Raw genomic sequence first — 18,520 nt, forward strand, 5'->3', positions numbered from 1 at the left:
AGTGTATGTGGATACTGTCTGCAAAATATGTTATGGACAGAGTCAGTAGCAAGCAAGTAATAAATTTAAATGTCATGCATGATGCAGCAATTTTTTTACGCATCTCACTGTTAATGACATCATATCTCCTGAACTATCATATGGAGATGGGTCTTACCCCCACAGTGATTGTTTCCTGACAGTAAGGGACGTGTGTACCAAGTCTGATTGAAATCAGTCCACTGGTTTAGGAGGAGATGTGGCGCATGCCGCACTCCCCCCCCACCCCCCTCCCACCACCACCACCACCACCACCACCACCACCAACAACAACAACAACAACAACAAACACACACACACACACACACACACACACACACACACAGAGAGAGAGAGAGAGAGAGAGAGAGAGAGAGAGAGAGAGAGAGAGAGAGAGAGAGAGGGGGGGGGGGGGGGGGGGTACAGTCCAAGCCCTTCTGACTGACAGATAGACAAGAATTTACAGAAACATATTACATTGTCAAGTGGCTGTTTGCAGTTCTTAATAACTTTCATTTAGTGTATATCAGTCAAAGATATATGTGGAACACCTTTTAGCAATCATAATATTATCAGGGGTTATCAAAAAACTTTGTTTGAAGGCCGTACAGTTCAGAATTGGTATGCCAATCATGCAACATCGCTGTAAACACTGACATAATCATCTCACTGCTGCACCAAGTTGAAGATACCCGTTTGGTTAAACACCATGTTCTGCTCCTGAAGAAGTCCATAACTACCAGCTGCACGTCCTCAGCCAACAGAAACTGTCAACACTTCAACACAATTTTTAAGGAACCAAAGGCATGCTAATCGCATCGGGAGAGATCAGACCTATAGGGCAGGTGCTCGAGTGTCTCCCCTGAGTCGACACCATTTCTGTGTTACAATATTTGTTATATCATGAAGCACCAGCACCCAGAACTTGGCACACCATTCCGAAATTGGGGTTTTTGAGATACATGTTGCCCCATACACATTCTTCATTCTGCAACAGATGTGTACCAGTGTTTGTCCATTGGCATCCAAGAAAAGAATAACAGCACACTGGTACTGTTCGACGCATTTGGAGATAGTGTCACCACAGATCACATTTTTGCATTTACCGCACACGTGTTGGAAAGACACGAGTTCCACACTAAGCCCTTGCCTACATATCACAACAGAGTCACGCCAAGTTGCAGCAACAGCCTCAAATGGAAATTTTTTGATCATCCGTTACATTTTTCCTGAGACATTTGCAACAATTTCATTTAACTTGCAGATGATGGGGGTCCAGCTCCCATCATCTGGATGCCTGTATTAACCCTTCATAAGCATGTAGCTATAAACCGTAAAAAGTCAGAAAAATAAAAACAAACAGTTATTCAGACACGAAGTTCTCATCTTACTTTAAAAACGGCAATGCTAGGTTCACTGCTCCGTTTATTCATGTAAACTTCCAACCATCAAAGCATTCCTTCCCTACAATGCTGAACACCAATCACAACAGCTACAAGTGGCATCAGCTGCCTCCCTGTGCACTGGCTAGTTCAGTAAATATGTATACTACTCCAATATTCTGCAGTGAGCCATCAGCCATTCTTCCCAAAGATTTTACAGGGGACATGAAGAGAGAAAACATGCCAATGATTGTCAATGAAAAAGCTTTTACATTCACCATACCAATGCAAAATCTAAAAAGAAGGCCCAAAAAATGAGTTTAATGAGGAAATAAATAGCCTTTCATTGTGATGGCACACATATTATTATTGTTTACTGATAATCATCAGTGAAGTCTTGTATAAAATAAGTAATTCGCATAAAATGATTTGATTTCCAAATTTTCAGTTTTTTTCTAATTTTTTTTTTAGCCTCTTCTAGATTATCTAAAAACCTCTAGACTACAGAATGAAGTTTATGACAGCTAATTTTCTGCCAAGGTATTTATCAACAACTTCTACATCCCTGAGGGTTCATGATAGGAGCTATGGAATCCCATGAATGAGTGAATGAATGAAGCAGCAATTGAAGAATATAATTCTATAAAAATTAACACTGAAGGCCCTTGCATTCTACAATTGCCAAATTTGAGATGAATATGAATTACTGAAAACTTACTCAGTTTAGTACAATGTGTGATTTAGAAGAGGCATTACTTTTGTGTAAAGACATATGACTCCATTCAACTCTTTCTTTTCTTCATTTCATATGAAAATACTGAGGTGGGTGTGGTATAATTAAATAGTTATACAGGGAGATTTGGTTCAGAATGTTAAGACTGTTGCATTTTGTTAACATATACTGGAAAAGCAGTGCCGTTCTAAAAGCATGATACTCACATACAATTTTAAAAAGTGATACAAAAGAACTACAGTAGCTACATAGGAATCAGCCTATTGGATGTAGTGGGTAAAGTGTATTACAGAATTCTGCACAAGTGGAGTGAAGTGATATTATGAAGCTTGGTATGTTAGATAAAAATGAAATTTAGGAAAGGCAACATATCTCCCTTGATAAAGCATGTTAAATCACAACATATTTTTAGCAACATTACAAAGCTTTTTAGAATTTTCATATTTAAACATTGTATCCATCATGAAAAAGAGGGCATACCCAGATTTTACTCTGAAAATAAAGCAAACTTGTGAGATATAAATGGCAGCCCAACATAGGATGTCAAAAAAACAAAGTGGTCAAGATGGTTTCACTGCTAATTTATTACAGTAATGGTAAAATTACACGGGGATGCATGCTGAACTGTTATTACAGCTCAAAAGTTGTTGTTTTCTAAAAAGAACTTACAAAATTCAAAAATTATGTTATTTTCTAATATGATGAAAATGTCATTTTGGTATAAATTTCATGTCCAGATCAAAATGGCTTCCTTTAACATTTCGGAAGTTCATACCACGGACGTTAAAACTAGACAACAAAGCATACACATCCACTGTAGAAATAAAAATAACTGCTTCAAAATAATATAATTTAATACTTCTTGCAAAATAATAATTGCTCAGAAGATGCTACGAGAAGGAAACTAAATATTCAAATTGATAAATGTTATGACATGCCTTAATTGAACTGGATTTTTGCTAACATTTGTACAGAGACAGTATTTTTCAATTACATGAAGGCAACTTACATCATCTTGGCTACGATGCCTAACAGGACGTAGACCTCCCAGGAAATCAGAGCCCTCTGTGTGCATGTGACAGTTCAGTGTGTAGAGAGTGTGACCCTGTAGAGCTGCAAGGTACTGGACTACAGTTGTCTTTCCACAACCAGTTTCACCCACCAGAAGCACTGGTTCATCGAACTCAAATGCTTTATCTGCAACAAAGTGGTACGAGTTCGATATAAAACAGTTTTCAAACACACACAACATAAAACATTAAAAAAGACAGAGAGAGCTGCACAGATTACTGAACTGGCTACTGCACCTACAGCCCACAGCTGACATAAGTCAGAGCACTACAGCAAGCGTAGTGTGCAGTGACATTCAAATGGCACACCCGCAACTACTCGAAGCAGTCACCAGGGGCAGCTGGTCACCGACCGTTGTTTCCGAGAGCACCACATGCCCACAGCATTACACCGACGACACCTGGTGTGGATAGCGTCTTTATAAGGAGGTGCATGGGCCTCTGGGCCTTCAGCTGTCAGTAGCATCGAGATGTGTAATATGCTTTCATATATTCTAGTTGATGTCACTCTGTGACTTAATAAATTTGTATCTCTTTCACAGTCATGTCTTTTGTCATGTTCCTTGTATGACGAGAAGTGGTGATGCGTGAGGATGGAATTTTCATACAACTCAGGTTTTGTGGTTTTCCTGCTGTTTGTCTCTCCCATGCAAGATTTACTGCAGCTACTTCTGCAACAACAGCAGGTACATACAGCCATGCTGGAACACTTATCAGCTACATTGAGCCAGGCTGAGCTACTGGATATTTCCCCCACAGGTGGTGCCACAAAGTTCCTTCGCAATGGTCGGTCCCTACACAGTCTCGGGAAAGAGTTCGCAATGAGTTCACCGATTCTTTTTGGTCACTTTCTGGTTACTGGCAACTGATGCTCTTTTTCATTTTCCTTATGCTGTTCATGGTCGGTCTGAGATAGCAGATGTGACTTCAGGGCCCTGTTGAAGATATTATCCATGTAAGGCTTGCCTTGCACCCCAGTTTTGGAGAATGGTCCCCAGTCAATGGTACAAACTTTCAAGGCCTCTGTGCACACAATGGCATTTGCTAGAGCACAGTACCTTCCTTCCATCCAGAGTTGCGCAGGTACATAGACGATTTCCCGGCTGAGGAAGTTCTCACTTTTTTTTTCAATCTCTTACAGAATGACACTAATGGGTCCAAGAGCCCCACTGAGCTCGGGCACATTCATCAGTCGTCTGCACTGCTCGACCTTTTGCCGTTGGGTACGTCCTCCCAGCAGTGACAGTTTTGTCAACTTTCCTGGTCAGCACACCAGCATGAGTCACGATGACTGGATGGCACCCTCACTGAATTCTGGCCTTCATCCACAGCTAGTGTGGTCACCTGGTCTTCAAAGTTCGCACCGAAAATAGACCCGGGGCACGCCACCAGAATCAGAGCCTCTCCTATCCACTGCAGCCCATGCCTCCACCCCTTGTTGTGGACTCCGACATCCAGACGGCTGCTGCCCCTTGTTGCTGCTCTGGTCCACCAGTCCCCCTGGGGCCTGCGGGCAGCACGCTTGTCCTCCTCCCACTCACTTCACCCATTCGGACAAATTGGGAACTTCTCGTACCTTCGGCTGCCGCCCTCAGCACTGCCCTGGACATCTCTTCAGTAACATCATTGTGGACAGCAATGCCCGGTCTTTCCCCTCGCAAGGAAAGAGGAATGTAATAACCCACCATTCACTGCACCTACCACATCAGCGAACTAAGTCAGACCACTGCAGCAAGCTCAGTGTGCACCAACATTCCAGCAGTGCACACGCAGTTAACCATGGCCGCCGCCAGTGACAGCCCGGTCACCAACCACCGTCTCCAGGTCTGCTGTGCACACGCAGTACTACACCAGCAACACGTGACACGGATGGGACCTTCATAAAGCCTGCGCGCCCTCAGCCGTTAAGTGTCGAGACGTGTAATATTCTAGTTGATGACGTTCAGTGATCCAAGAATTTTTTATCTCTTTTACGGCCCTGTGTTTCCTTATGTTCCTAGTTAGAACAGAACTTTTGATGTTGTCATGTTTGGAAAGGAACCGGGGCCATAAATGTTTTGTATCATACATCTTACTTGCAATTTGTAAATACAATGTTGTGTTGTAAATTAAATGGTAAACAACATTTTGTAATGTCCTAACAACAAAATGTATCAGTGTGTAGATCAACTCTATGTATCGTGTTTTTGTATGTATGTATGGATGTACAGTGGATAACTGATCTGGTGCTAGTTACTGTGTGAGTATGCTGTTAATGTGTAACACAAAGCAATGTTGAAAAGTGGCTGCCGTTAAGTATGTCAGAAATGCAAGATGCTGTGCTGACAGCTGATTTTAAGTGAGCAACGACTGAACTGCGTCAGAAAATGCATTTTGTTGGCCTGAATTTAAACTTGTGTCTTAAGCTAACCACAAACTCATGATGTGCAGTGTATTTGAGTAAACGGCAGTCAGTAATCCACAGCAGAACAAAAAATCACAATCGCTTTGTTGACAGAGATTAAAGCTAAACTCTACTAGCAAACAAGACAAAAAAAAAAAATTCAGTTTCAGAGCTAGAAGCAAACAGGAATGTCTTGCTATAATCAGTTGTCTGAATATATCCTTACTCTGGCTACATGAGCTGCTGCATTACCAACCAATGAGCACCCCTGGTAGGCACTTGGTTGCAGATTATAGGTAACATAAGCAGCTTCCAAATCCAAGAATGACATGAAACTAAAATAAGAGCAAATAGAGTCAATAAGATGATGAGAATGAAGTGATAAAAAGAAATTAAGAGCAATTAATTGGACTCATTCGATTAAATTTAGAAATAAAAAAAAATTGCTACATTTGATGAGATTCAACCCCATGACCTCCAACACATCAAGTTTGTACACTAACCATTATGCTATGCCACAACACTTTGTTACGTAATTATATTTATGATCGTGGTACTCCCGTCGCAGCGATGAATTGCAGTCTTCAGAAATTTGATATCTTTCATAATGGGAAATATATATGTGATGCCGAATCACGTCTTGTGCAGAAGTACCCAGTAGTATTCGGTTACTGCTGTGAAGGAAAACTGTATTTCATTAGAAGTTATATTTGCAACGAAATATTAAATAAAAGTGCCAGACCCACGATTCATGAAAGACAAACATTGCGAATGAATGCCGGAAATGGAACTGGAAGTGAACTGACCAGCTGTTGTGGCACTTTGGCAACAGCGGATGGTTTGCACGTGATGTTTAGCGTTCTGACTGGAGGAAACAAGCTCCAATACGTGAAGTGTGAATTATCAAGTAATTTTAATAAGACTATCTTAATAATTGCCCCACGATCAATGTTAAGTTTAGCAGAAATGCAATGATATTTGATTTAAAATTGATTTTTTTTCTGAGAAAGTAACTTGAATTTCATTTTCCCTGTTAGACTGATTATATAACATCTTGGTGGTAAGTTCCTATGGGACCAAACTGCTGAGGTCATTGGTCCCTAGGCTTACACACTACTTTATCTAACTTAAACTAACTTACACAAAGGACAACACACACACACCCATGCCCAAGGGAGGACTCGAACCTCTGATTTGGGGTGGGGGGTGGGGGTGGGGGGGGGGGGGGGGGAGGAGGGTGGGATCCGCTGTTGATTACATAACATGACAGTGTCTCCACAAACAGGACAACACTGTTTATTAGCTGATGGTTAAAGTACATAATTAAATCCGAATATTGGTTAAAGGAGAAGAACACATTATTGTAAAAATACTTACATACAAGTACTGCCATTCTCCGCATAGCATGTGTCCACACAATACCACTGTCTGGATTTTTACTGCTAAGAGCTTTAATTTTCTGCAGAATTGGCGACGTAACCATGGATGTGTTGTCTGTGACTAAAAACAATTAAATGAACATATGTAATGTGAGAACAATTCGAAATGTGGAAAATTATAACTGTTGTATGATAGAAGTATCACTGTCAACGCCCTACATGCATAGATAACAATGGAAGAACACAACTAAAACTTCAAAAGAGCCTACATAAGATGTACAAATTTGCAGAAGAAATGTATTAACTATGAGAAAAGCAAATGCTTTCAGATTGTGTTTATTTGTACTCAGCTAATGGCATGCCACATCATGAGTACAACAGCTGAAGACTTACATGAAAACAGATTTTGTCGGTTGGGGGAGCTGCCAAAATGTTTCGTGATTACATTCCAGATCACTTCCTCCTCCTCCTTGCAGCGAACTCGACAGGCCAGTACGAGAAATCCTTCTTCAGCCATGTATTCTTTCCAGTCCTGGAAACCACTGCTGTGAGGAGCACGTCGGTACCTCTCCCCCCAGCGAAACAAGTCTCGAAGTGTCATGTATCCCTTACTTCCAGCAAAAGCAACACTGCTTCTCCGGTGGACCTAAATCAAACAATAATTATTGCTGCAACCATTTGTTAGAAAAGACAAACCAATGGTTAAGCTCTATCTTTTACACACACAAACAAAGAGGGGAGAGGGAGAGAGAGAGAGAGAGAGAGAGAGAGAGAGAGAGAGAGAGAGAGAGAGAGTGCTTGTTAGGAGATGGGCTCACTGGCTGGAGTTGTGTGATCCTGGATCCAGGCCACGAGCACATCTTGTCACTCACAGAATCTTACAAAGATGACATCAGTTGTTTAAATACGACACATAAAATGGAACTGTAAACACAGTTGGACACCAAAAATTATACCTTCTACGAGCCGGTTTGCAATGTTACCAGACTCATAAGTAATACAGCACCTTTTGCATGCAGAGCAACAATGCATAAAAGGAACTACAATTCATGCACGAAGTTTGCAGAACAGACAATGTGTCATTCCCATTCTCAGATGCTGTATTTACTGGTGCATCTTTCAAGAATTGACCTAAAGGGTGTGTATGGCACGTCAGTGGGGAATCTGTAAGCAGCAGGAGGAATTTTCAGACAATGTTTCTCAATTCAGATTAAGCTAGACTACAAACACAGAGCACACTTAAGAACTGTCAGATTTGAAAGTTGCGCGACTGTTGGCATGCGAGTGGTGCCAAGACTGCCATGACCACAGGACAATCTGTCTGTACACAAAAGGAGATAAATATTAAGTAGTGAGTTAACAACCACTAATACCAACAATGCAAGACAGGACTTTGTTACCACGTAAGTGACAGCGCCAATAGGCATCTGTGCAAAAAGGCACTCACACAGTTAGGTGATATCAGTTTTGATACATAATGATCTGCACAATAGCTATAATGTTATTTTAGTAAACGCTACCATTTTTTATCATATAACAGACCACCCTCAGATATAAAAAATGACATAAATTACAGGACACTTTTTGATGCAAGTCTTTTTTTTTTATACCTGAGAATGGTCTGTTGTTTATCCAACACCATTAGTTTTTTAATAAAGTGGTATTACAACTACTGTGCAAAGCATGATTTTTCAGAACTAGACATTGACAAATCCAGCTACAGATCACAGTTGACACTGCTCGCAGTCTGGCTTCTGTTGTTGACGTCGTGTGTGTGTGTGTGTGTGTGTGTGTGTGTGTGTGTGTGTGTGTGTGTGCGTGTGCGTGTGCGTGCGTGGGGGGGCCTATTTTCAAGAAAGACCTGATTGGCAGAAAGCTCATTTTGTGACAGTCTTTCTGTTGTGCCTATCAGCGACTCAGTATCGCCGCTATATGGTGAGTAGCAACTATCCTTTCCATAATATTGTTATTACTAGTTAAACTTTTTCATTAAACAGCCCTCTGCAGTACGTTCTTGAGCTCACACCGCAAATAATTCGTACTGCACATTTTTGGGCTCGAAAAGCTTTAGTTTTGTTTGATAAGTTACCCCAGAAAATAATCCTGTATGACATTATGGACTGAAGTTAGGCATAATACACTAGCTTTTTGATTTTTTTTATCGTCTATGTCTGACAACATTTGCACAGCAAAGAGAGATTTGGTTAGGCACTTCAGCAGTTCTGAGCAGATGCTCTCCAGAGCTACACTTATTATCAACCTGTAATGCCAAGAATATAACACTGTCAACATCACCTATTTGTCTGTCATAATATTTTAGGTATGTAATAGTAGGAATTCTTTTGCAAGTTATGAACTGCATATAGCATGTTTTTTCAATGTTCAGTGACCAAGAATTGGTTAGGAATCATTTACTGCTGCAGCCCCCTTAGATTGTTTGCAGATGACGCTGTAATTTACCGTCTAGTAAAATCATCAGACCATCAATTCCTATTACAAAATGATCTAGAGAGAATTTCTGTTTGGTGCAAAAAGTGGCAATTAGCACTAAACAAAGAAAAGTGCAAGGTCGTCCACATGGGTACTAAAAGAAATCCAATAAATTTTGGGTATACGATAAATCACACAAATCTAAGGGCTGTCAATTCAACTAAATACCTAGGGATTACAATTATGAGCAACTTAAACTGGAAAGACCACATAGATAATATTGTGGGGAAAGCGAAACAAAGACTGCGCTTTCTTGGCAGAACACTTAGAAGATGCGACAAACCCACTAAAGAGACAGCCTACATTACACTTGTCCGACCACCGCTGGAACATTGCTGCACAGTATGGGATCCTTACCAGGTAGGATTGACGGAGGACATCGAAAAAGTGCAAATAGGGGCAGCTCGTTTCATGTTATCACGCTATAGGAGTGAGAGTGTCACTGACATGATATGCGAGTTGGGGTGGCAGTCACTGAAACAAAGGCGGTTTTCTTTGCAGCGAAATTAAATCACCAACTTTCTCTTCTGAATGAGTAAATATTTTGTTGACACTCGCCTACGTAGGGAGAAATGATCATCATAATAAAATAAGAGAAATCATAGTTCAAATGGAAAGATTTAGATGTTCCTTTTTCCCATGTGCCAATCGAGACTGGAATGGCAGAGAAGTAGTATGAAAATGGTTGGATGAACCCTCTGCCAGGCACTTAAGTGTGAATTGCAGAGTAGCCATGAAGATGTAGATTAATGTTATGAAAATTTCATAAGCCGACCTTTGTGAGACTATACTTGATTTGTTATTTCTTGCAGTCTTTGTATCATCTGCTAACAAAACAAACTTGGTATCTGGTAATGTTACTAATGAAAGGTCATTGGTATACACAAGGAAAACTAAGGTCCCTGAGATGGAACTTGGGGTGACACCCCATGTTATTGGTTCCCAGTTGGATGATGGCTGACAGCTTAATACACGTCTCTTTCCTATTGGTGCCCTTTGTTTTCTGTCAGAGATATATATGATTTGAACCATTTTTGCAGCATTTCCTGATACACTGTAATATTATAATTTACTTAAAAGCATACTGTCATGTACACAGTCAAATGCTTTTGACAGATCACAAAACATACCAGTAGCCAGTAATTTATTGTCTACTGAATTAAGTACATTCTCACTGTGCATGTAATACAGCCTTCTCAATATCAGAATCCTTTAGAGATCCGAATTGTGACTTGGATAATATTTTATCTGTGGTCTTTTGGTTAAGAAGACAACTGTTTATTATTTTTTCTAAAATGTTAGAGAATCTGGGCAAAAGTGATATTGGATGGAAGTTTGATGGTATTTCTGTATCTCGTTTCTTACACAAAGGCTTAACTACAGCATATTTCAATCATTAAAGAAATGTTCCACTGATAAAAGACTGGTTACACAAGTAACTTAAAATGTCACTAAACTCAGCCACACTGTTTAATCAACTTTGTTGACAGATTATCACAGCCACAAGATTATTTTTATTCTAAGGATTAAGGTAGACATTTCTTCTGCTGTTGCTGTGAGGGTTGTACTCGTATTATTGCAGTTATTTGTAGTGACTGGTCTAAGATGTTCCGTGGCAGCATCTACTGAACATGACACTCCCTCTTTTCAGTAGCAGTTATGAAGTGCTTATTGAAAAGTCATGAACACTGCACACATCTGTTATCCATGTATCATTTACTCTTAATGCTATGTGCTCCTCTTCATCTCTAGTTCTATCAGTCTCTTCCTTCATTATATTCCATATTATCTTTATTTTGTTATCTTTTTCTGATAATGATGATGTCTCTATTACTATCTTCAATGTTTTGCCATATGTTTTGTATTGATCTATAGTATTTAGATCACACAATGAAAAGTCCAGTATAGAATGCAACAATATTATGAAAAGGAAAGTTGCTACTCACCATATAGCAGAGATGCCGAGTCCCAGACAGACGCAACAAAAGAGACTGTCACAAATAAAGCTTTCAGCCAATAAGGCCTGCGTCAAAAATAGACGAGACACACACACACACACACACACACACACACACACACACACACACACACACACACACACACACACACAACCAGCGCGCGCGCGCGCGCGCGGAAATGCAACTCACTCACACATGGCTGCAGTCTCAAGCAACTGAAGCTGCACTGCAAGCAGCAGCACCAGTGCAGTCAGGTGGTGGTGGTGGTGGTGGTGGTGACTGGGTGGGGGTAAGGAGGAGGCTGCGGTGCGTGGGGAAGGGGAGAGATAGTACGGTAGGGGTGGCGCACAGCAAAGTGCTGGTGGGGAGAGGGTATGACAGCTACGTGCAATCGGGAGGTTAGATGGAGGATAGAGGGCAAGTTATAGGTGGGGGGTGGGGGTAGCAGAAATGGAGAGAAGTTAGAAGACAGGGTGCAATGGTGGACTGAGGGCTGTGTAGTGCTGGAATGGGAACAAGGAATGGGATGGATGCAAGAGGACAATGATTAACAAGGGTTGAGGCCAGGAGAGTTATAGGACTGTAGGATATATTGCAGGGAAAGTTCCCACCTGCGCAATTCAGAAAAGCTGGTGTTGGTGGGAAGGATCCATTCGGCACAGGCTGTGAAGCAGTCACTGAAATGAAGGATGTCATGTTTGGCAGCTTGCTCAGCAACAGGGTGGCCCACTTGTTTCTCCACCACAGTTTGTCAGTGGCCATTCATGCAGACAGACAGTTTGTTGGCTGTCACACCCACAGAGAATGCAGCACAGTGGTTTTAGCTTAGGTTGTAGATCACATGACTGGTTTCACAGTGAGCCCTGCATTTGATACGATACGTGATGCTTATGCCGGACTGGAGTAGGTGGTGATGGGAGGACGTATGAGACAGGTCTTGCATCTAGTTTGTATCAGTATTAACATTTAGCAAAAGGAACTGCATATCATGGTCTGAGAGGCTACTTATTATTGGTTTTTATAACATAATTTTGTTCATTAGACATTTCTATAAAGGTATTATCAATGGCCATCTTTGACCCCTTAGCTGTACTTGCTGGAAAGTTACTGAATGAATTTGAAAGACAATGCTGCTGACTGCAATAAGTTGTTAGAAGAAGAGTTTTCAAGAAAATCTACATTAAAATCACCAGCAACTACTAATTCTTTCTTTTCTGTTGTTAAATAGGACAGTAGGACTTGAAAGTGATTTACGAACAGACTGAAAATATCCGCTGGTACCCAGTATATACTTACTATTATGAATGATTTACAATGAAATTCTACTTCTGCTGCACATGCTTCGATATGCTGCTCTAGATAATATTTATGAATTTCTACGTTATTAAATTTATGGAAATTCCTGCCGAATGAGGCAACTCCTCCATCCTCCATTTCTGTCCTACAAAAGTGAGAAGTTAACTTAAATCCTGCCGCACTTAACACATCTGTACACGATTTTCAGAGAGGCAGATTATGTCAGCCAAGTTAGATGACCCTTAATTCGTCAATGCACGTAAGTAGTTCAAAAATTTTGCTCCTTAGTCCTCGAATTTTTTATGCACTAAAAACAGTTGGCATTTCACACTGACTGAGATAAAGCTCAGTGGAAATAAACAGACGGTACTGGTATATCACCTCCCGGAGATTAGCAAGTGCCACCAATTCTGCCTCATAATTTTATAGTTTCCTCAAGATAATTTCATTTTTTATACAATCACTACTTTATTTTGTTTGTAATTTATGTAGTATTTTTTTCACAAGGTTCTATCGTTTTTAGATCCTACAATGTGTATGACCTTCTGTGTATATGAGAAGAAAAGTTTCCAATAAGCCAATGTGGTGGAATCATATTTGACCACTTCCTGTCTGTAAAACAGTAACAGGCAGAATAATTTTACTTTTTTCCTCCTGGCTCCACAGAAGAATATTTAGTTAAACAGGGAGGAGCTAATCATAAATCAGTTAAAAAGAAATAACAATATTCACATGACATACATACATGTCTTGTAGATCTCTGGGGACAAGGACACATAAACATGATTTATTTAAATAACTAATGTTACAGTTACTCCTTACATTTGAGAGTCCAACATTAACACACAATTTTATTTTGTGCAAAATCCAGATTTAGGCACCATGATGTCACAGAGGAAATTAATTGAAGTAACACAATTACACAAAGATATGCTTCTGACTGATTGGATTGACTCACTGATTCTGTTGTTAGTTCGTGAAACAATTTACATTGTATGGATTTCATCATGAAAAACATCAAAGTTTTTATAGTTTTAAGATTAATTTGTTATACATTAATTGGCAATGGATTTTGTGATCTAGTTACATTTGTTTTCTAATAGTCTTGGCTAATTATTATTTCCATATACACATTAGAAACAGTACTACTTATAATACGTAAGCTGCTTTAATTTAGGTACTCCATTACCGTGTAAAAATTTTTATTTTGTAAATAATTTTCCAATTTTGTTTTGAAAGAGTATCTATGTCTTTTATATGCTGTGGTAATTTATTATATAACACGATAGCAATGTTCAATAAACTCTGCTGAGTTTTAACTTTACTTTTTCTGTACAGATGCAAACTGTAGCAGTTCCTGGTTTTATAATCATATACTAATCAATTTTTAACATAGTGGTCAATATTTTTTTTAACGTACATAACACTCTGAAAAATATATTCACAAGCTACCATTAATAGTTCCAGCATTTTATACAGTTTGAGGCAGTGAGCAGTTTTTCCAGTCTTGGTCATTATATGTATTGATCTTTTTTGCAGTCTGAATATAGCTTGAATATTTTTCTTATTCATTCCCCAAAAAAATTATTCCATAGCTAATAACAGAATGAATATAAGCAAAATACACTGATCTGATGAATGAAATATCACATACTGATGTAAGAATTCTGAAGCATAGCATACTGTAGAGATTCTATTACTAAGTATTTTTACACTTTTTCCCACCCAACATAACTGACAGTCAACATGCATTCCCAGAAAGTTTGTACTTTCCACACATTATCTAACTTCATTATTTATTTTCAGATTGTGTAATCTGGCATTTTGTTTATGTAGAAGTTCATGGTGCTTGTTTCCTTTATATTAATTGTTACTCTATTGTTTATTTTCCATGCACATATGCAGCTAAGTGTTTCTTCAGGTTTCTCTCTTAGTGCTTCAAGTGATTTCTCAGTGATCAGTATGTTACAGTTATCTTCAAACAACACTGTTTGTCCACATTTGATTTTTGTGTACCCCTATATTTATATATTTAGGGTCAGAATTATGTTTGAATATATTTTTGGAGCTACTTGATATTTGGGTAATTTCAGTCAAATGCACTATATTTTCTAGGTATGATTGAAACCACTTTATCACCCCCCCCCCCCCCCAACCATTAGCAGTTCATTTAGCTTATTTAACAGTATTTTGTGCTCAGCTGTGTCAAAAGATTTAGTTAGATCAGGTAATATACCTGCTGTATAATTCCCTCTATCCAATGCATCTAGGACATGTTCTGTTAGATACGCTGTTCCCTGCTTGGAAACTGAACTGGTCACTAGAAAAGAAGTTGTAATTATTTAAATAGTTCACAAGTCTACCTTTTACCACAGTTCCAGAGAAGGAAAGATGCCTCTCACCATATAGCAGAGATGCTGAGTCGCGATAGGCACAATAAAAAGATTCACACAATTATAGCTTTCGGCCATTAAAGCCTTTGTCAGCAGTAGACACACATGCACACATACACACACGTACACTCACGCAACTTGCACACACATCTGCAGTCTCAGAGAGCTGAAACTGCACTGCGAGCAGCAGCACCAGTGCATGATGGGAGTGGCGACTGGGTGGGGGAAGGAGGAGGCTGAGGCGGGGAGGGGGAGGGGAGGGATAGTACGGTGGGAGTGGCGGGCAGTGAAGTGTTGCAGTTCAGACGGAGGGCAGGAGAGAAGGTGCGGAGGGGGAAGGTGGTAAGTAGCGGAAAGGAGAGAAATAAAAAGAAATTAAAAGACTGGGTGTGGCGGTGAAATGATGGCTGTGTAGTGCTGGAATGGGATCAGGGAGGGGGGTGGATGGGTGAGGACAGTGACTAACGAAGGTTGAGGCCAGGAGGGTTACGGGAATGTAGGATGTATTGCAGGTAAAGTTCCCACCTGCAAAATACAGAAAAGCTGGTGTTGGTGGGAAGGATCCATACGGCACAGGCTGTAAAGCAGTCATTGAGATGAGGGATATCGTGTTTAGCAGTGTGTTCAGCAACAGGGGGTCCACTTGTTTTTTGGCCACAGTTTGTCAGTGGCCGTTCACGTGGACAGACAGCTTGTTGGTTGTCATGACTACATAGAATGCAGCACAGTGGTTGCAGCTTAGCTTGTAAATCACATGACTGGTTTCACAGGTGGCCCTATCTTTGATGGGATAGGTGATGTTAGTGACTGGACTGGAGTAGGTGATGGTAGGAGGATGTATGGGACTGGTCTTGCATCTAGGTCTATTACAGGGGTATGAGCCATGAGGTAATACTGACCATTCAACTTATCTTAGAAGAAACATTAAGGAAAGGCAAACCTAGGTTTCTAGCATTTGTAGACTTAGAGAAAGCTTTTGACAATGTTGACTGGAATACTCTCTTTCAAATTCTAAAGGTGGCAGGGGTAAAATACAGGGAGCGAAAGGCTATTTACAATTTGTACAGAAACCAGATGGCAGTTATAAGAGTCGAGGGACATGAAAGGGAAGCAGAGGTTGGGAAGGGAGTGTGACAGGGTTGTAGCCTCTCCCCGATGTTATTCAATCTGTATATTGAGCAAGCAGTAAAGGAAACAAAAGAAAAGTTCGGAGTAGGTATTAAAATCCATGGAGAAGAAATAAAAACGTTGAGGTTCACCAATGACATTGTAATACTGTCAGAGACAGCAAAAAGACCTGGAAGAGCAGCTGAACGGAATGGACAGTGTCTTGAAAGGAGGATATAAAATGAACATCAACAAAAGCAAAATGAGGATAATGGAATGTAGTCGAATTAAGTCTGGTGATGCTGCAGGAATTAGATTACCAAATGAGACACTTAAAGTAGTAAAGGAGTTTTGCTATTTGGGGAGCAAAATAACCGATGATGGTCGAAGTAGAGAGGATATAAAATGTAGACTGGCAATGGCAAGGAAAGCATTTCTGAAGAAGAGAAATTTGTTAACATCGAATATAGATTTAAGTGTCAGGAAGTCGTTTCTGAAAGTATTTGTATGGAGTATAGCCATGTATGGAAGTGAAACATGGACGATGAACAGTTTGGACAAGAAGAGAATAGAAGTTATCAAAATGTGGTGCTACAGAAGAATGCTGAAGATTAGATGGGTAGATCACATAACTAATGAGGAGGTATTGAATTGAATTGGGGAGAAGAGGAGTTTGTGGCACAACTTGACAAGAAGAAGGGACCGGTTAGTAGGACATGTTCTGAGGCATCAAGGGATCACAAATTTAGCATTGGAGGACAGTGTGGAGGGTAAAAATCGTAGAGGGAGACCGAGAGATGAATACACTAAGCAGATTCAGAAGGATGTAGGTTGCAGTAAGTACTGAGAGATGACGAAGCTTGCACAGAATAGAGTAGCATGGAGACCTGCATCAAATCAGTCTCAGGACTGAAGACCACAACAACACTGGTGTCTCAATTCTACTGCAGTTAACTCAAAATGGTTCTCTTCACTGATTGCACATAGATCACTTCTAACATTATACGGATAGTTTTGTTTCACATAGATACAACAACCTGCACACTTTACAGATGCACAGGCTAAACTTTAAGACTTTAAATAATTAATTTCCGATACTTTGCACAGTGTTCTGTGATACAAACAACAGAGCTGTCTATGACCTCCAGTTCAATCTCTAGCTGTTGCACTTTATTTTTTAGACACTGACTATTTTGGTGAACAATTGTTGGCTTATTTTTACTACATTCAGCACTTTCTCTTCTATTTGCTCTATTGTCCTTTTGCACAAGTTTGTTTGGTTTGTCATTTCAAACATATTCATGTATTTTATTTTCACGGTGCATTTTAGGTTTATCACCCCTTTGGACCCTATCAGTCTTCCTTATTTTTAATTATTTTACAAATGTCCACAATCATTTGACTAAAAGTCATTGAGCTAAGTCTACAAGGGGCATTCAAATGAAACCCAGTCACTAGTGTAAAGTAATGGTAACACTTTTATTAACTCAATAATGTAGCTATGCACGGTACACATATTCAAAAGTAGTCACCGAAACTGTTGGCACATTTATCCCATTGCGACACTAGCTGGTCGATTCCATCCTTGAAGAAGCTAGTAGGCTGCTGTCGGACCCAGACCTGGAGCCAGTCACAAACTTCGTCGCCAACTGTGAATCGATTGCTCCTTTCAAAGAATTGTTTGCGCCTTTCCACAACACTAACTGTACTCACCATACACAGCCTTCATCCGTCGATACATTTCATGGCCTCCAACTCCCTCCACTGCCCAAAATCCAATTACTCCTCGTTGTTCCTGCTTAGTCACCTGCACGTTTGGTACTGGACGATAACTTGCGTGACCACCTTCTCTTCGTTGTGAAATCACACTGCCGCTACACAACATCAAACATTGCACACGCGTCGGTCTCTCTACCAATAGATGGCGCCACCATACCCGCAGTTACGTGGTGCCACCTTACGTGTAAGGCAAAGGTAGATGCACTGACCAGGTTTCATTTGACTGAACATCATATTTAAGTGCATGCTATCCTTCCCCAGACATTTTTCACTTAGAAATTTGTTTGGATCGAGGAATATTGCACCAAGCTCATCGCACTGTTGCCTAATTTCATTGTTTATTTTGTTTATGTAAACATTACTCACCAATCTTCTGTGTAAAATTCCACCGATTACCTGTCTTTATCTTGTATACATACAAACTGAGTCAATTATTTTTCATGTTTGTTTTCGATTCCTTCCCAACTGCTGCTGATTTGATTTTAGTTTGTTCCAGCATGAATTATAACACCTTTGAACTGTCTCAGGACTG

At 40.1% G+C, this 18,520-nt stretch overlaps 1 protein-coding gene across 1 annotated transcript in view; it reads right to left on the reverse strand.

Moving 5' to 3' along the window:
* The window catches only part of LOC124545945 (midasin-like), a 202,792-nt gene that overhangs the window by 64,243 nt on the left and 120,029 nt on the right, over window positions 1-18,520 (reverse strand). The window contains exons 21-23 of the mRNA XM_047124906.1: window positions 7,359-7,611; window positions 6,964-7,086; window positions 3,143-3,330 (exon numbers count right to left, since the gene is read on the reverse strand). Coding sequence (XP_046980862.1) covers window positions 3,143-3,330; window positions 6,964-7,086; window positions 7,359-7,611 — 564 coding nt within the window. The remainder of the gene's footprint in view (window positions 1-3,142; window positions 3,331-6,963; window positions 7,087-7,358; window positions 7,612-18,520) is intronic.

Source organism: Schistocerca americana, chromosome 8, assembly GCF_021461395.2.
Source record: "Schistocerca americana isolate TAMUIC-IGC-003095 chromosome 8, iqSchAmer2.1, whole genome shotgun sequence".
Classification (NCBI taxonomy): Eukaryota; Metazoa; Arthropoda; class Insecta; order Orthoptera; family Acrididae; genus Schistocerca; species Schistocerca americana.